This window comes from Drosophila elegans, unplaced genomic scaffold (assembly GCF_018152505.1).
Source record: "Drosophila elegans isolate 14027-0461.03 unplaced genomic scaffold, ASM1815250v1 contig_149, whole genome shotgun sequence".
NCBI classification, from domain to species: Eukaryota; Metazoa; Arthropoda; class Insecta; order Diptera; family Drosophilidae; genus Drosophila; species Drosophila elegans.
Window position 1 is genome coordinate 19,318,874 of NW_024545513.1, and position 20,085 is coordinate 19,338,958.

At 48.4% G+C, this 20,085-nt stretch overlaps 2 protein-coding genes across 3 annotated transcripts; one reads left to right on the forward strand and one right to left on the reverse strand.

Annotated features, from left to right (window-relative positions):
• Positions 1–620: 620 nt before the first annotated feature.
• On the forward strand, positions 621–19,412 carry LOC108138499. Of its 2 annotated transcripts, none has more exons than XM_017260720.2 (6): positions 621–998; positions 6,885–7,135; positions 7,206–14,539; positions 14,751–15,953; positions 16,034–16,728; positions 17,607–19,412. In XM_017260720.2, exons 2-6 carry the CDS (start codon positions 6,942–6,944, stop codon positions 19,056–19,058), a joined length of 10,878 nt encoding a protein of 3,625 aa, XP_017116209.1. In that variant the 5' UTR covers positions 621–998; positions 6,885–6,941; the 3' UTR covers positions 19,059–19,412. The 2 variants fall into 2 exon arrangements, with proteins under 2 accessions (XP_017116209.1, XP_017116208.1); XM_017260719.2 differs by lacking the exon at positions 621–998 and adding an exon at positions 5,940–6,763.
• Positions 19,096–20,070, reverse strand: LOC108138501. Its single transcript, XM_017260723.2, has one exon. It carries the CDS (start codon positions 19,898–19,900, stop codon positions 19,430–19,432), a length of 471 nt encoding a protein of 156 aa, XP_017116212.1. The 5' UTR covers positions 19,901–20,070; the 3' UTR covers positions 19,096–19,429.
• Between the last annotated feature and the right edge of the window lie 15 nt (positions 20,071–20,085).

Consider the following 20,085-nt stretch of genomic DNA (forward strand, 5'->3'; position numbering starts at 1 on the left):
TTCCCTCTTCTTTTTTCGCTACTGGCAAGCGTAAGTGTATGTGGCAGAATGCCGAAGTCAGTTATCATCCTCCTTTTTGTTACAATTTTCTTGCAGTATGACCAGGCCTATCAATGGCGCAAATACTTGCGAGTAATTTTGGCTTGAAAACAGCAGCGGCTTCTTAGCTAGAAAAGTAGTTGTGAGGCTTGTTAAATGGCTTATATGTATGCACAAATATTCTACAGAACGTTTGTGTCCTTAACTATACCCTTAATTTTTTTTATACTTGTCTTCCCAGTAATCCTATAGCTACCAAAATTTATCGATTTTGTTTTTTATTACAAAAAATGTTTACAAAAGTGGACATTTTTGTATTTTCGTTATTAGTACCGATAAAAGACAGCATATGGATTATATATTTTTATAACAAGAAATTCGATTTAATCATACTTTACTTTACTATACGTCCCTTAATATTTTTTCCCTTTCAATATTTTGGTCAACCTACTTTTGATCTAAAATTCACTTGCTTAAGTTGACGTAAGGGCAGAGTGTAGAACTAAAATCATTTGTGCCCGGCAACTCGTTAGACGTACATATAAAAGTAAAAAAAAAAAAATTCAATATTTTGGAAGCAAAAAAGCATACATATAAAAGTAAAAGAAAATCCCAACGAAGACAAAATCTTTTTTATCGCAAGGGAGGATCATCGCTGGTGGCGATATACGCGAAGCATAAACGATAGTTTAGTTGCGGCGAATTGAACGCAGCGAATTGGGACCGTAGTCGTGTCGGTGTGGGCACGTGCGTGTGTCGGAATCAGCGTCTGTGTGGATGTGTGTACTGTGTTTCTCGCCGGTAAGTGTTGCGTTCGGCAACACGGGCATTGTTCCGTCATTTCGACGTTGACTTTTGATGTGCAAGCATCGTCCCCTATATTCACAGTAGCCTGCCAGCCAAGGACAAATCGCGGATAATCGCTTTGAAACAGGAATAACCGTAGGGCCAGCGCTTCGGTGAGTACAGTCAACTATTGTGGTTTATAAAACGGAAAGTGCGCTGCAGAAAAAAAAGACAAGAAACTGTGCAGGCTAGCAACAAAAAGTCGTGCTCCCGCATGCCTCTCTGTTCGTCGTATGTGTGTGAGCTTTGCGGGTGTGTTTGTGCGAGTGTGTCTGCATAAGTTTTGCGCAGAACTTATCGGGAAGAATTCAATTACTCATAGAGAAAACATAATCATTGCCTAATTCAACAGCGAGATGTTGTTATTGAATGCGCTAAAACCCAAAAGGACATTCGGCTTGTTGTCGTTGTTTTGAGAAGCTGATTTGTGCGTTAATCGATAACCCTATTGGCCTTATCGATATTATCATCAATTCAAATAACATCGATAAGAAATTCCACTATGTTTATAAGAACGGCTTATTTGCAAATAAAAAAATATATATATATATATATAAGGTTTTCTGGTTGGCTACTTTCTAAACAATGCAGTTAATTTTATATTACATACTACGTTTATATGCACGAAGTAATTGCAGAAAAAAAATGTATCGATAGTTGATTATTGACTAATAATTACGCAATTTCGTTATTTTTCCACACTCAGTAAGAATCGAGTTAGAACTGATGAAATACCTTTGTGGAAATAGAATGACAATCGTTATCTTTTTATGTGCAATGTGCCATGCCTATGAACCTATCAAAAGTAGTAAACCACTATCCATTAATTATTTGCAAATAAGGCGTACCTATGATCCTAGTATCGGTTTGAATGAAGTTTACTTTGCTTACTTTACAAAATTTTCAACACACTGATTTGATTGACTTTACAATCATTTCCATTTTTTATCCTTGAGCCTGCTTATACGTTATTAGGATTGACTTGGGAATAAAACCAAATCCCTTTACTGTTCAGATATCGGTAATGCATCAATAAACGGCAAAGCTGAAAGCGCCATCTGTTTTGCTGCAATGACGTCACCAATTATAATTGACATGTCTCTACAGAGTCACCTAGATACTTGTGACGTGGTATATGCCCAACCAAGAGGAAACTTTGTGCTCTTAAACCCCGACTATTGGATACCCGTTACTCAGCTTACAAATATTAAAAGAGAAACCAACTGGCGCCATCTGCCACACTGCATTTAATAGCCTGATTCCATTGCCGCATTAAAACGCATTTAGCCAAATGCGCATTTATTTACACAGGGAATCCCATAAGGCTAAATGCCGCATTTAAAATAAATGCGATTTTTAAATGCGATTAAAAACCATTCGCCCCGAAAGTTTTTAGAAAAAATACTGAAAAATACCGATGTTTAACGATATTTTGTTCGTGCCACCACTACAAAAGCTGTTTTCTATAAGCAAGGTTGGCGCAATTTTTGATGTCTTTTCAATATAAAATCTATTTTGTATAAAAATGACTGAAACCTAGAGCGCACGCTGCAAATTCTGCTCGCAGTGCCACAATGCTTTACTGCTGGATCTCTGGCATAAAATTACTCCCACATATACGGGGATCCTTGCCTTTTTTAGAAACTGTGGTGGCCTTCATTGCAAACCCGTCATAACGCAATCAATTTCTCTTCTTTGTCGTTCAAGTTGGCAAATGTCTCGGTCGCAATATGGATGTCCTGCTGAGCATTACAGAGTTAAGTAAACTCACTCATGTTCATTAATTTTAATTAATTTCTTTTGGATTTGCCAAAATTCAAAAGTAAACAAGCCCAGATCAGCTGTTCGTGCCACTCACATGTCGGAGTAGCATTAGCTAAATGCTAATGCGCCAATGGAATCAGCCACATTTAAAAAGTCCACTAATGCGGCAATGGAATCAGGCTATAAAACAGTGCAAGTAAGGAGCGAGCAGCATCTCAATCCCCGTTAGCAGCGGCTCTAAGAAATGCAGAGCAGCAGCAGAGCACCACACAACTATGATGCAACTATATATATTGGTCCTTTTAGCTCTGCCGAGGACGATGAATTGATCAGCTCTCTCCGCTCTTAGAGGGACAAACGCTAGAAAGAGATAGCACGATTTGCACGTTTGACAAACGACCGGCAAAAAAAAAGTCCTTAGAAAAGAGCAGCTCTAGCGTTTAGATCACCTTATATAGTTACACCATGGACTCAACGAATATAAAACCGCTGTCGGCACAAAGACATTGACAAGTTTCCCCGTGCAAATTACTGAAACAAATTAAGCGCGAGTGAACAATCAGCAATTACAAAAATAGTTCAATATGTTTATTTAAATATTTAGAAAAAATAATATGGTGGTAAATATTTCTCTATTTATATTGAAAATTTGCGCTTCATTGTTATTAATTGAATCTACCTTTTGTTGAGCTGTATTCCAATAATTGTCATCGAAAAATATGTAAATTATATACCTTCAATGCTTAAACTTCTTAAAATCCTAAAGATCTTACAATTGAATTTAAAACAAACTTGGTGTAATTGAATCTAAAAAGTATTTGCTTTCACTGGATTGAAGTCAAAAAGTGATGATTTTTCACCAGGCGTATCAGGATTGCCAAATCTATTTGCTATAAAAACACCGCAGCAACAAATCGGGCAACGTCTACATATTTCAATAAAAATGGAAATATATTGGATACTTTTAACCCGCCGAAAAGAGGGAAATTTTTGTCTAAAAAAATCGGAAAAACCTAATTTAGATTATACTGAGTAGTCCACGAAAAGTATGGGTGAATATTTTTTAAATATAGCACCAACATTGAGGTTTATTTGTGGAAAACCAATTTCAGTTCGCAAAATGGGTCGAAATCGATGTGGATGAAGCTCAATTTCATCAAGTCGTCTTGAAGAAATCAAGCATCCACAACGAGTGACTGTTTGATGCGGTATATGGTCATGCGGCATTATTGGCAAATTTTTCTTCGAAAACAAATCAGGAGCCACCGTAACCGTCAATGGTGACCGCTATCGCGGTATGTTGAAAGTTTTTCTTTCCCAAAATTGGAGTATTGGACATACACGACATATACTTCCAGCAGGTCGGTTCTACGTCCTACACAGCCAACGTAACAGTGGACTTCTGCGCGGTACATTCGAAAATCGAATAGTCAGCCGAAAAGACGATGTCAACTGTCCTCTTCTCGCCTGCGAGTTAACCCCGTTGAAATAATAACCATAATATATATATAATATCCCATAATATCAAAATTTTTGTGAAAAATTCGGTCGATCAAATGCAAAGCTGCGCGGAAGCCATGTGAATGATGTGATCTTTCACAAATGATCCACAATGTTTGGGCTGTTCAAAAAAAAAGATATTTGAAAAATATCCACGCGCTTTTTTATAGCCATTTTAAAAAGCAACCGCTAGCCCATCTAACCGTGTATCTAGGGAAGCTATCCGAACAACAACAATATATAAGACAAACAGAACACGTAGGGACGTATTCTCTGTCGTTAGATTCTTTTAACAAACTTAAGTCAATCTGTGGAGATTTTTATGACACCCGAAAAAACGATTTTCGAACTCTTTTTTTGTTAAAATATTTTGTATTTCAATTTAAGTCGATTAATGATCCGAATGCTTCAGTGCGAATTGGTTTCGTGGTAGGAGAGTATAATAACAGTAGCAATTAAAACAGCAATGTTGATAGTTATTTTTATTTATTTTTAAAAGCTACAAAAATATTTGATTTGTTTTCAGCTTAAGATGTGTAGCAGTAGTATAGTGTTCATTGATATATATCCGTAAATATTAGAAGTGGTTGTATTAAAAAGGAGCTTTAAAACTTTAAAAGGAGCTTAGAAACAGACAGGCGGGAATACGGCTTCTGCCTTCTACGATGTAGTAACATCAATTTCCATATGGTTTCCACGAGAGTTGCAGTTCTTAAGGGGGTATTCTGGTCAAGAAGCGTGAATTATAAGCATTTTTTCAAGTAAGATATAAAAGAAATGAAAAAAATTTTTAGTATACAATTTTTTATATGGTTTTAATTAACATTTTAAGAATGCAAAAAAAAAATTTAAAAAACCCAATATTCGCCGAGACACAGACCTGTGAAGTTGGAACTTAAAAAAATCGCTGCGACCTGGTTGACATGATTTCAGCCCTTGTAGAGATCGGAAAGAAAAATCAAACGAAATCTTTAATAGTAAACATGCCGTTATCGGGTTGGCTACTTTCACACAATAAAGATAACAAAACGCCGTCGACTTGAAAACAAAAAATGTTTTTTAATCAATTTTTTCGACCTTTTCGAATATTTTATAAAATTTCAAAGGAATCGGTTCAGTAGAACTTGAATGATCATGTCAACCACCTTTAAAAAAAAGTAGTTTTCAGAAAAATGCGATTAAGTTTAGGAAACATTAATAACGGCTCGGACGCCACGTCACAAAATCGGCTGTATCTCTTAAAATAATTCGATTTTTAAAAAATCATTTAAGGAAAAAAACGATTTTTTCAAAATTGTAGACCAGAATACTCCCTTAATGCGTAGCAACCCCTCGAAAGGTAAACTTCATCCTCCTTTCAGTTATTTTTTGTCGATCACGACGACATCATCGCGCCTTTGGATGTCTTAACTTTGTTGTATACTACTGTCGGGTTTGTGAGATCTCCGAGTTAGGCAAGAGCCTCCGATTGAGAATTGTGTGTTTCGTTATACAACTAAAAGAGTTTGGTGTGAAAAATTGTGGGTAATTATTAAGAAATTTAAGCACTTTAAAGAACAGAGCATCAATGTTTAACTATGTACAACATTTGGTTGAATGGGTTCAGTGGGATTTGATCGTACTATATTATTATCTATGTTCTTGATCAGCCAACAACAGAGACGATTTAAAATTCTCGGTATTTTCGGAATTTTTGATCCCGGGCAAGGGTCGTATTAAGTTTGTATTTCGCATGAACAGCTTTTTGTGTCCTCTTTGTGCCGTCTGTTCGTTAGATATTTGCTTTGGCTAGTTTTCACATACTATTCCAAAAAGGCGATGTGTGTATCTACATCATTATTTACGCATGGATGTGTATATTGCTCTTTTTTTTTGTGTTCCGTGTTGTGTAACTCGCCTTAAAAGCGCAGTCAGGTAGAAGCGTTTTGAAATACGTATTTACTCTTTTTAATATCGCTCAAGATCGCAGCATCGTAAGTTTTTTTTTTGGTTTCTCTGCAAAAGCAACAACAGCAAAAAATCGATCGCCCTGCGACACTAATACACTGACACTTGGCCACCGCCACACGCACACTAATGCAAATAGCGGCGAATTTACTTCGCCGTATTTTAATGCGCATTTATTTGTCTTCTCTTCTTCCTACTTCACTTCGCGACAACACTTTGTTTGTGTGTTTTTCGTACCCACTTAGGGGAGTGCTTTGTTGTTTTTAGTGTGCCCGTGAGCAGCAGTGCCCGCCTATCGCACTATCGATAGTCGGCTGGGCCAAAATACCGCGTTCTAATTTATTTATTTTTAAATGGTTAAAGGATTTAAGTGGATGGGAAAATAAATAACACGGTAATCTAACAAACGGCTTGTACTCAAAGGTACAAAATCGTGTGCGTAATTATTTTAAGTTGGATATAACTTATTAGATAGTATCGATTACTTGCTATCGCATCAGCCCGTATTCGGATTCGGCGCCACAACAGTTGTTGTCATTCGATCAACGACGCCGTGAATTTTACATGTGTGTTGCCTTTTATTTATCTTTCAATCGAGTTTTGGGACACAGTTTCCTGTTTCCAAGCACATCAATAATGACAATCTAGTTGATGTGTTCGACATTCGGTGAGTGAAGTGTGCGTGTGCGCTTTAGTGTCAGATCTGGAGAGTTAGGAAACCCTTCCATGCCCTACTACATCGCCATCATCATCCTGCTAACCCTTGTTATAACCCCTAAAACCCACAGAGGAGTCGGATCCAAACGAGACGCCTCGACGCCAGTGCCTGACGTTCCAGAGTCACCATGTACGAGAGCGAGGACGATGTGATGGAGGTGGAGGGCTCCGGAGCCGCCTACGAGGCGCAGGTCAAGGCCAAGCTGGAGGAGATCCGCTCGTGTGTGCCCTTCATCCAGCGCGTGCAGAATTCCTACCAGCAGAATCTCTCCAAGGTGCAGGGTCAGCGGCTGAGTGCGCTGGTCGGTCTGCTGGAGCGCGAGTAAGTGACACGGACCTAGAGTCGACCACACCAAACTTGGCTATTAAAAATCCAATCCTCCCTTTTCTAGCAATGTATCCATGAGCACGCTAATGAAGATCGAGCGGATCATCGACAAGCTAAGGACTAAGTTTGGGCACTTGATTCTGGGCTCTTCTAGGACTCAGCCCAAGGCGTTCATCGATATGGTTGACCAAGCCGAGATTGAGTCCGTCTCGTCGACTTCCTCCCAACAGTCAAGTACGGCCGCACATCCACCAACACCTGCGACACAGCCGCCTCAGCCGGAAAAGGGTAACAAGTCGAGCGGCTCACCCTTCCCAGCGGCTGCCACCAAGTCCAAGCCAGCGACTCCAAAGGCACAGGAGCCGACGTCCTCCGGCTCCAAGTCAACAGCAACGACTAAAGGCTCCTTAGCCAACTCTATGGCATCTGGTTCCTTGGCCAACCCAAAGGCATCTGGTTCCTTGGCCAGCGCTAGTCCAAAGAATCCCATCGCAAGGCCACCAGAGGTGGTGCAAAAACCCGCCTCAGCTCAAGTCCCTGATACGGGAGTACCAGCCATTCCACCTTCGCTCAAAATGAAATCAGAACCGCTGCCCAATTCACATGGCAATCGCGGAGTGCTGAGTGCCATGCATGAGGCTCGCATGGAGGAAAAGAAGCAACGGGCAAATCACCAAATAATTACATCGCCATTAACCAAAGAATCGAGCGTTGTTGCTGTTGCTGCTGCTGGTGCTCCGCCAGAGGTGGACTTCGTGCGCCGATCTTTCCCGAAGTTGACCAGCAGTTTGCCAGCTGCCAATGTGGGGCCTTCAGACAAGCCGGATTTTATGCGCCGGAGCTCACCACTTTCGCTGCCCATTCCGCAGCAGGAAGCCCCGCCAACGGTGTCCGAAAAGGATGCTGCAAGCCAGTCCTTGGCGTTTAAGGAGTCACCCAGCCCTTCGATTATCTCGAATACACTGGAGGAGGCACGCAGAAAGTTGGCCGCCTTGAAAGGAGGAGTTGGATTAGGATTGGGGCAGGATATGCCGCCGCTTTCCTCTAACAGAAACGATCCGCGCGGCAAGAAGAACTTAAGCCAGCCGCCCAAGCCCAAGCCCAAGCCCAACATCAACAACAATAACAACACCGAAAGCTTGCCACCGGTGACTCCGCCACCCAATATGCGTACACCCTCGCCAATTCCGCCAGCTCCGAGCATGAGGATCGGCACATGGCTCCCGTATTCAAACATTCCTCTGGAGACTGGCGGCTTCAATGCTCCTGCCCAGCAGTACGGCTCGGAGCCTGCGGGAGATGTTCGGTCCTATGGAACTGGTTCAGCAAGGGAACCGAGCCTTGATCCCAGGCGCATTAATGGCACCGAGTCCCGAGAGCCACGTAATCCTCTCATCTGGCAGAACAATACCGCCCATTCGCAACAGCAGCAGCATCAGCAGTCGCATCAGCAGTCGCATCAGCAGCCGCATCAGCAGTCGCATCAGCAGTCGCATCAGCAGTCGCATCAGCAGCCGTCGGCACAGCCAAATCAGATACCGCCGTATTCCAGTGATCCGCGTCGTAACACAACCATCTACAAAGGCTTTGAAGAAACCAATGGTTGGCAGTCGACTAACACTTATAATAATATCAGTGTCAACGGGAATGGAAATGGAAGTGAAAATGGAAGTGGAAATGGAAATGGGACCGTTCCCAATGTCTACAACAAGTCCAACTGGAGAGTTGGTCTAAAGGTAAACGGCGGGCCCACTGGCACAGGTTTAATGGGCAATCAAAATGGAGGTGGAAACGCATGTGGCTTTAATGGCACATCCAGCTTCAGAGGCGGATATCGTGGAGGTCACAACAGCAGCGCACGGGGTGGTGGCAATGGCAATGGCAATGGGAATGGCAATCACAACTCGCGTTTCGAGCGACCCAATGACACACATCGCACCTACAAGGAGCACCGCAAGGCCAAGGCTCGTGCTGAGGCAGAGGCCAAGGCCAAGGAGGCAGAGCAGAAGCGCCAGTTGGAAGCGGACATCCAGCGTGAACTGGATGCCGAGGTGAAACAGCGCAGGCTGCTTGCCGCCGAGAAGCAGCGAAAACTGGAGGAAAGTCAGGCTGCTGCAGCGGCGCCAGTGGTGCCAATGGCAACAGTGGCACCAGTGACACCAGTGACCACCGAACTGGACACATCCTACCGCAACTGCTCGCTTGGTTTGTTGACCAAAAAGCTAGATTTTCGGATTCCGAAGAAAACAACGAGCACCCCAACCACCTCAAACCCAAACACAAACCCAAACCCAAACCCCAGCCCAAGCTCAGTCAATGGAGATGGGGATAGCCTGAGCAGCTCCTCGAATTCCCTTACAAGCAAATCATGTGATGCCAAGAAGGATAAAGATACTGATAAGCATAAGGATAGGGTTAGGAATTTAGATAAGACTAGCGATAAAGACGACAAGGTGGAGAAGGGCAACGATAAGCCGGCTAACAACGTGGAGAAGTCTAAGAAGCATCACAAATCGCACGATAAGAAGTCCGAAAAGGAGAAGAATAGATCCAACAAGAAGGATAAAAAGAGGCTGGATAGGGAGATGGAGAAGAAGTCATCCGTAGCTGTTGACAAAACCCGTGAGCTCGGGGATGCCGAAAGCGTGATCAGTGTGGACAGCTCAGAGAATACAGACAACTTGGAGAACGAACCGCCAGCCAGCGAGGCAAATGCTTCTCCTGTTCCAGGAGATCAAGCGCTTAGCGCTCCCGACAGCCAGCCGGTCCAGCCGCCGGACGAGGAGCATCTGGGCATCCTGGCCAAGATCCGAAAGGCGGCGGCTGCAAGCAAGCCTTCCGTTTCGAAGGCACCAACTCTACCTGCTAATGGTAACGATGGTGAGGATCAGGATCCCTTCGACAAATTGAACAAGATGAAGAGACCGACGAAAAAGCGAAGAACTTCCACTTCAGAGGCAAAGTCAACTATCGCCAAGTTGGATGATGATACTGCCACTTCGACTACTGTTCCAGGCAAGGGAAACCACGAAGAGGACGACGACAAAGTACAAGTTACGGCGGAAGGGGAAGAGGATACAAAACCGACGCCCAAGCTTTCCAAGATGAAAATCGTCGTTGGTCCCAATGACACTTTGATGGTGGTCAACGATGAGAAGGAGCCCAAGATCAAGAACCAAAAATCGCCAGCACAGCTGTTTGAGGATGAGCACGACGACGAGGAGGTGCCCGGTCCCTCGCCTCAAATTCTGCACCGTATTATGCAGCGTCGCAACTCCATGGCTCCCACGGCCAGTAAGCCGCTGGTGAACAAGGAGGAGATCTCGACCAGTCTCCTCTACGAGGATCTGCAGGAGCAGAGGCGCAAGTCCCAGAATGCCCGCAGTCTGGCCAACATGTTCGAGAAGACCAATGACAATTGTACCGTGTCCACGCAGAACATTATCACCGGCAAACGTCGCACCCGCGGCCTAGAGGCCTCCTTCAACGAGACGCTGCTGAGCCGGAACTGCTTTGGCCTGGGACAGATCAATAAACCACGGGCAAAGGCCACGAATAGGGGCACTTCCAGGGCGAAGACTCCTGCTCCTGACGCCGCCAAACCAGGAGACGATTCTTTGAGTAACAATGACAAAGTTGTTCCGGCCAAAAATCGTAAGCGCAAAAGGCAAGCTGATGCTCATCCAGATGCTCCAGATGCTCCAGAGGAGCCGAAAAAGGCTCGTTTGGACAATAAGAAGGAAACCAAGGAGGTTAATGGAGATGGGGATGGGGATACAGCGGCTAAGCAGCCAGCAATGGAGGACAACCCGCCCGTGATCCCAGCACCGCCCAAGCCTCGCACGAAACCGCGAAAGAAGCGCAACGAACTGGACAAGCTGAACGAGGACATTGCCCAAATGTACTACGGCCAAGATGTGTTGCGGGCCACCGGACGACGAGCCTGTACCCGTCGTTCCCGCACTCCCTCGCCGCCGCGATCCTCTACTCGCTCGCTGCGTTCCCGATCCCAATCCCTGCAGCGATCCTCGCCAGCCCCCGAGAGCATATCATCCAGCCGCCTGTCCGTGGCTAGTCCGATTTTCATCCGGAATGTGGCGCGACGGGGCAAAGCCTTCAGTCGTGGCGGTGGCATCACCAGAGCCTCGTTCAAGGCATCGTTGCCGAAGACCAAACGCTGCATTGTACGAATCAAGAAATGTCTGGCCCTGGAAGAGCTACTCAAGAAGCCAGTGAAGGAGAGCCTGCTACAACAAAAGAAGAAAAAGGACAAAGGAAAGAAGAAGGATGTTCGCAACATAGATCCCGAATGGCACTCCAAGTCAAAGGCCAACCTCAGGTGCGTTGTGTGCGCGAAGCCAATCCGCCGGAGCTCCGTCTGTCACTACATGATGGAGCACAAGGAGCACTACGCCGCCCGTTTGCCACCCGGTGTGCTGGACGAACTGCGAGCCGGACGCGGCAATCGTCCGGAGTACTGGCATGGACTGCGCTACAAGAAGTACTACTTCAAGTGTCCGTTTTGTGATATATCCCTCCTGCGCGGCCCACAGGGCCTGGGCGATCACCTCAACTCGCACCTGGGCGAGCCGCGTCAGCAGTGCTCCCACTGCAACTATCCGCAGAGCTACCAAAACAAGATGCAACAGCACACCGCGTCCTGTGGCCCGGGAGCCAAGCCCCTGATGCATCCCAAGAATGGCCGACTTCCGATGACGGTGCTCGTGTGCCATCTCTGCCAGTTTGTGCAGCAGAGCAAGGAGAACATGGACCGCCATCTGATGAAGCAGCACGACCTCACTAAGCAGCAGCTGGCGAGTGTGAAGCTGGAGAAGCTGCTACTCTGCACCACCGAGGGCGTGCCAATGGCGCGGTCAGGACGAAATGAGGATGACACCACCGCCGCCGCCGCCGCCACCGACGACGACGACGACGACGCCAAACCAAGTACAAGTGCCAAAGGCAAAGCGGCGAGCAGAGCCAGCTCGGCCTCATCGAAGGCAAAGCGTTCGCAGCAAAAGAAGGACAAGATCCGGTTCAAGAATATGACCAAAAGGTCGGCGCAACGGGTGAAGCGAGAAAGGGAAGAGGAACAGGAGGCGCAGGAGGTGGGTCTGGATTTGTTGGAACTGCCGCAGCCACCGCCGGAAAAGGAGCCCGTACTGGTGGTCAACGAGTGTCTGATGGATGTCGAAATGGACGCAGAACTGGAGGCAAGCCTGGACGAAGAGCAGGCCATGCACAGCAAGAGCTTGATGGTGGACGAGAAGCCTGTGGTGCTGCTGGAGCACGAGGAACCAGAGATAATCGCTGATTTACAACCAGAGCCACCAGCTCCATCTCCCATGGAGGTAGATATTAATGAGGAGGATGACGTGGATGTGGAAGGGGATATGGATGTGGATGTGGTTGATGTAACGCCACCAAAGACACAAACTCAACCTGTACAGCCGGCGGCTCGGACGGTGTCGGAAGTCAGTCTGGCCGAGTTGAATGGCGACATTCTCGATGGCATTGGCAGCGATGATGGTTCTGACGTTGAGATCGAGGACGAACCGCAGAGCCGCCAACAAAACGCTGGCAAAGATCCGGTTACGGTGAAGCTAAATGGAGGCCATAACCATGAAAAGGACCAGGACGAAGATGACGTTGATGATGTTGATGACGATGACACTGACTTTGATGATGACGAAGACGACGTACTCACCGATGATTGGGTGGATCTGGAGACGGCCAATCGCAACTCCAAGGCCAAAAAGAGCATTTTCACGCGGTTCAACCGCTTGTGCTCGCGCTTGAAAAAGAACGCCACCCGATCCTCTGGTAGCAAAGCAGTGGCCTCCAATGCGAGTCACAGCAGCGATGGCAGCAACGACGGTGTGCTCACCGATCCCGGCGAGCTGATGTCCAGAATGCAGCCCCAAGAGCCCGAACCGAAGCCGGGGAAGGCAAGTCCTGTTGCCACTACTATTGCAGCTCCTCCTCCAGTCACTCCTCCTCCAGTCACATCTCCTCCAGTCACTTCTCCTCCTCCAGTCACTTCTCCTCCAGTCAGTTCTCCTCCAGTCAATCCTCCTCCAGACACTCCTCCCACGCGTCTGATGTCGCAACCGAAACGGGTGGAGAACGTGGGCTTTCGAATGTCCTCGTCGGACAGAGACAGAGACACAGCCTCATATTTCTGCATGCAGCCGGGCTGCTCTTTCCTCTTCTCCAATGAACTGGAGGGCCTGGAGAACCACTTTGCATTGGAGCACCCAAAGGTGCGCTGGAGCGGCAAGTGTGCCATTTGTCCGGACACTTGCCTCCAGGCGATGGACTCGAATCTCGGTATATCCGGGGAATTGCGTCACATGAGGGACGAGCACATGATGCCTCTTTCTACGCCGTCTGTGGTGCAGATGGCGCCGGAACCCGAACCTGAACCTGCTCCCGTTCCCGCTCCCGCTCCTGTGCTTCCCAAGCTGAGGGTTCGTCGCTTCACTGGCGATCGTTTGGCCGAACCAAAACCAAATCAGAATACTCAAGCAGAGAATAATCAGACCAACGAATGGCTAAGGGGTCTGCTCGCGGCGGGTCCAAGGCCACCCAATCAGCAGGTGGACTTCCAAGCCGTCGGATTGGGCGAGTTCCTTTGCGCCAAGCCCGATTCACCGCCAAAGGAGCAGCCAGCTGTGGACCAGCCTTTCATAATAAACTATCAGAGCGGTTTGGGTTTGGCCATCAGCCAGGTTTACAGCGGGGCTCAGATGGGCGGGGATGCAGTGGTGGTGCCGCCATCGCCATCCGCCATGGGAATGCCTCAGCCGCCTGAGCTCAGTGCCTCGACTGCTCCAGCCTTAGCTCCAACTTCAGCTCCAGCTATAGCTACTCCAGCTACAGCTGTTCCAGCAATAGCTACTCCAGCTACTGCTGAGCAGGGGAATCGCTTTCGTTGCATGGCCGCCAACTGCAACTTCTCGGCCCACAAGGTGATGTTCGTGCGGGAGCACCTGAAGTTCCACATGTTCAGCTTCCGCAGCAGCGACTATCTGAACTGCGCCTACTGCTCCCACGTGGCCGTCGATGTGGATGACTTTCTGCGTCACGGCGTCCTTATCCACAGCCTGGCACCTCGTTCCGATCTGGACAGCGTGACCGGACCGCCCTCGGTTAGCCAGCAGATCCGGGACATGCTCAGTCAGCGCGGCACCACGGCCACTTCCCGACTCCCAGTTGCCATTCCGCCGGCCGTCCAGCCTGTGGCTAGCGATGTGCCATCATCATCATCAGCAGCAGCAGCAGCAACAGCAGCAGCAACAGGAGGATCTGGAGGATCTGGGGCAATTGGCGCTCCAACTGGACTGGTCTCCTTATCCGTTGCCATCACAGATCTGCTCCGACCCACTGGATACAGTGGTGAGTAAACTGGACCTATTTAGTGCCCAAATGAGGTGGAACATTACTAACCACCTACAAGGGGGCTTCGTTTCCTAAATCCACATCCACTATGAAACAAGGTTAAACCTAACTAACAAGACTGCTTGCTTTTCGTTTTCGTTTTTTTTTTTTTTCTGTTTTTTTGTTTTTCGTTTTTGTTTTTGTTTTCTGTTTTATTAATCCTCAACAGAGGACAGACTGTATGCCTGCCCGCAGAAGGGCTGCATTGTGCGGCTGACGGAGGAGCAGTTTGTGAATCACTTGCGCTACCACATCCGCAGCAATGTCAACCAGGGCAGCGAGCAGGTGAAGTGCAAGTACTGCAGCCAGACGATGCTTCCGCCTACCCTGCGGACCCATCTGCAGCAGGCCCACGCCCGGCACAGCATCTTCTGCGGCCTCTGCTTGGCCACGGCCGTCAACAGGCGTTTAATGCTCTACCATGTGCGTAACGAGCACGGCGAAGCCTTCGACCTGGTCAACCGTCAGCTGCAGTTCATCCAGCTGCGCATGAAGACCACCGATGCTGCCGTGGGCGGCAGGTCTTCCGGTTCGGGTTCTGGTTCCGGTTCGGGTTCGGGTTCGGGTTCCTTGGAAACCGAGTGCTATGTGGCCGTCGTGGAGCAGCCATTCGGGGGCCAGCAGATGCATGATTTTCAGCGCAAACTGTTCGAGGAGCTGGACCTCCGCAACAAGGGCACAAAGACGGTCTTTCGAGGCTCGGAAGTGCGCCTCCTGCCCCGTGATCCCCACTTCCAAAGGCCGCTGAGCTGTGGCGAGTGCCCCTTTGTCAGCACAGTGCGGACCGCCATGCAGCTGCATCTCTACAAGCACAAGGAGGAGGCCATTCATCAGGCCTACCAGCAGTCGGAGATGTTCTTGGCCGCAGAATCATCGACTGCCACACATCAGCAGCAGCAGCAACAGCAACAGCAGCAACAGCAGCAGCAGCAGGAATCATTAGCCGCACAGAGTGGCCAGGCCACAGAGCCGGATTCGCTGGTGCCCGGCCAGCACAAGGCCGTAAGACCGCCGTTCGAGTATGTGCCGGCGAGGATTCGATACCGCTGCGGCTTCAGCCACTGCGGCCTGCTGCTGCCCTCGGAGACGGCACTGCGCCAGCACATGATCCTCAAGCACAAGTACTCGGAGGTTATATTCTGCCAGCACTGCAAGACGCGCCAGGTGGGCCAGGCCAGCGTGGCCAAGTATGTGGCCCATTTGCTGATGCACAAACGGCACATCTTCCAGTGCGGCGCCTGTACGCGCTACAACACCAAACGCATGGTCATCGAGCGGCACATCCAGGATCGCCATTACAATCAGAATGTGGATGTTGTGGTGCACCGGCACAATGATGACGGCACAATATCCGCCCGCTGGCTGAAGACACGTAAGTGATGGAGTACATTAAGCAGTCGAATAGCCATCTCACACCCCTCTCCCCACCCCACCCCACCCCATCTTCCGCAGGCAAACTGGCGCGCCTCGGCGAAATGGAGTTCACGTGCAACCTGTGCCTGCAATACTTCCCCACGGTCGTCCAGATCATGGCCCATGCGGCGGCCGTTCACGACCGAAGCTATCAGTACCACTGCCCGTATTGCCCTGTGGGCGCCAAGGACGCCACCCAGATCATCGACCACATCCTGGCCACGCATTCCGGCTGGCGCGTACAACCCGTACAGATCTTCCAGCGCATCGTGAGCAAGAACAAGCAGACGCTTGGCCTGTTTTGCAGCATCTGCAACGAGTCGGCTGGCACTTTGCAGCGCATCATTGCGCACGCCGAGGAGCAGCATCAGTCTCGTTTCCAGTTTCAGTGTCCGCACTGCGAGTTCGGACATCCGGGGGAGCGCGACGTGGGCAGGCATATTATACTCAAGCATCCGGACAGCATCGGACTGGCGCTGGTTCAGTACGAGCGCGTGGCCAACGAAATACCCGACAGCATAAGCTGGCAACTGGGTCAGCCCATCGAAATGCAGCTGCAGTCCAAGGAGCCGGATACGGTGGCGGTGGCGGTGGCGGCACAGGCTCAGAGTCGGGAATCGAAGGGAAGGCGACTGCAGGGGCCACACATCGTGACGGAGGTGGTGGATCTGCTGGCCTCGGATGACGAGACGGAGGAGGGCGAATCGGAGCCGGATGCGGAGGTGGATGAATCGGTAAGACACATGTCACTTATGCAGGTGGAATGTTAACAATGTTAACAACATACCAGTAACGAGTCGAGTAAAAGTACATATGTAACTTGATCGGGATCAATAGCCGTCTGTCTGTCCGTCGAGATTTCGGACATAACGATTTGAGATTTGATATGCAGCTTCTAGTGGAGCCTATACAGTGCAAGATTATTTCAAAATTTGGCCATGACAACTCTAACGTCCACAAATCGAGAAACTCTGTCATGTCACTATGGGTCATGGGTCAGTTTTTGGGGAGTATATCGTTTGACAGTCAATATCTATCTGCACACTAAAAAGTGTCAAAATTAAACCCTTATTTTATAATTTATTGGAAAATTAAGGTTTAAATATGACGTCACTGCATGTTTGATAAAACTTTACAAATATTTGCAAGTCTGTAGTTCGGCAGATGGCGCCACTTAAAAACTTATTTTTTTCTGAAGGAGTATTTATTATAAAATTTAAAGGCTGAGAAAAAATAATTTTATAAATTTGCCAAAATTGAAACACTAATTTTGATTTGTCATCTAATTTCTCCAAATTGCCTATTTTAATAAATCCTTCGATTTGAGAATAGTTTTAAAGTGCTTATGGTGTTGATTAACTAATTCTATTGACAACTTTTGTTTGAATTGATCCAGTTCAGTTGAATTTTGGCAAACAAAATCAGGGAAAAAGAACATTTACTTGACAGATTATTGAGAAATACTAAAATGTATGTAGTTAGTGTGTGCTTTTAGATAACGTCTTGATCGTTTTTGTAGTATATTTCCCGAAAGCAGCTTGTTTTTAAGTGCAAATGCATCAATAGAATTGCAATAGCATCAACCAACCAATCCCTACTATCTCATCCGTAGAAAATTGTGGAGTTCGCGTGCACGCACTGCAACGAGACGAACAGCAGCCTGCAGGACTTGCGCTCCCAGCACTGGGCCCGCCATCATCCCGACCAGCCCTTCTACTTCCGCGTCCAGCCGCAGCTGCTCTGCTCCGAGTGCAAGGAGTTCCGCGGCAACGCGAAGGTGCTGCGCGACGAGCACCTGCTGACGGTGCACTCCATCCGGAACATCGTGGCCGCGGACATTCGGCGGCCCGAGGAGTGCGCCTATTGCGACTACCGCTACCACACGTGGCATGATCTGGCGCACCACATCAGCCGGATGGGCCACCTGCCCAATGACCTGAAGCATGTGACGGACGCGGAACTGGATGCCCTGCAGCAGCTCAGTGCCAGCGGCAACGACGGCAGCGCCGTCAACGAGTACTACCAGTGCGATCTGTGCAGCATGGTGATGCCCACCAAGGTGGCCATTGGCCAGCACGGCCACATTGAGCACAACAAGCCCGGGGAGCCATTCTGCTTCCGGCAGCTGAAGGCGCCGGTGATCTACCATTGCTTCTACTGCATGTTCACCTCCTCCGACGAGCTGACCACGCTGCGCCACATGGTGGACCACTACAGCCGCTTCCTGTACTGCCACTTCTGCACCAGACCCCAGAAGGGCGGCTTCGACGAGTACATTCAGCACTGCTACACCTTCCATCGCGACGATGTGCATCGCTTCCGGGCCGTGCACACGTACAACGATCTGCGCAAGTTCCTCATGCAGGTGCACTATCAATTCCAGAACGGCCTGATCATCACCAAGAGCAGTTTGCGTTATACGCGCTACAACGACGAGTCCACGATGCTCAAGCTGGACGAGGAGTTGATGGCCAAGGCCCAGCGGCCGCCAATCCCGCGGCTGCACATCCGTCTCAAGTCGACGGGCGTCCAGGGACAGCAGCCGCAGGTGGAACTCCAGACGTCGCAGCCAGCTGTGCCGTTGAAACGGATTGTCAAGCGTCGCAAGACCGTGAATCCGGACGAACTGCTTAGGATATTCCTTCAGGAGCAGCAGTCGCAGGCGCAGTCGCAGGCGCAGTCGCAGTCTAACCTGGGCAACGTTTCATCGACGTCGTCGGCTACTGGGACACCTTCTCAAGTAAGAGGTGTTCCGCCTGTGCGAACGCCGGGAACCCATCTCCAGGGAGCGCAGGGCCAGGCGGCGCAGCCACCGATGCTGTTGACACGGATCACCAAGCGCCGCAAGACATTGAACCCGGACGAACTGCTTAGGATATCGCGGCAGGAGGAGCAGGCGCAGTCCCAGTCGGTTAGAGTGGTCGATAGGTCGATGGCGACTAACGTGGACATCGTTACTGGCACTCCTGCTCAAGCTCGAGCTGCTCCGGCCGTGCGACCGCCGGAAAATCTTCTTCGCCTCCTCAAACGCCGCAATAGCTATGTGGTCCACTCCGGACCCTAAAACTTTGATCGAGACAAAGACAAAGACAAAGACCACATCATTATTACAAATACTTTTAATACCCATGATTATATCGGCTTGTAGCCATGATTATACATCATGATTATACACCCTACGCGTAGTTGTGCTAGTTCCAAACTAATCAAGCATTCAAAATCAATTTTTTTTATACCAAATTAAGTACCATTATGTTTACTACATTTGTAAGAGCTTACGAAAAAAAAAAAAAAGAAAACAAAAAAGTGGGCGAAGTAGTTAGGGAGTGGAGAGTAAAGGAGAGACAGATTTGGAGACTATGATATAATGTCGGCATTCGATTCGATTGATTAAACCATCATTTTAAATATGCTCAAATAATGGGTTTGTGTGATTCAGCAGGCACCATCGTGCTGGTATTGAAAAACGGGCGCCGAGTGACCCTGACCCCGACTTTTCAGGACACTGGCGCAGCGCACTTGGTTGTGGAACTCGCAAGGCGTGGCGAAGGTCACCTGCCGGCCATTACGGAGCACGCAGACGGGGCGATAGTACCGTGGACAGCTGTACTCGCAGCTCTCCTCATCCTCATCCGGACTGGCGGCATAGGCTTGGGCCAGTAGATCCTCGGCATCGTCCTCCTCCTCCTCATCCTCATCTTCATCATTATCTCCATTTTCGTCGTACAGATATTCGTCATTATCCAGCCTTGTGGCGTACTGATAGCCACCAGAATCTCCATTACCCTGGTTGTCCCGCCAACTCCATTCCTCGACAATGGTGTTGTGCTCAGTGTGCACCTGCTGCCCTGCAGCCGATTGCTGATGGATGATGGCCAGGAGAAGGGTCACAAATATATACCGCATGTTGGTTCCGCTGCCAATGCTCAACTGGTTTCCTGGCCACCCCGTAGCCGAGTTTCTTAAATAGACAACTGTGCCACCAGTTGTTCAAATAGTTTCCGTACTTTCGGGTGTTTTTTTGAAGTGACGCCACCATATCACAGTTGATAAAGCTGCCGCTGCCACTGCCGCCGCCAAATAACATGAAT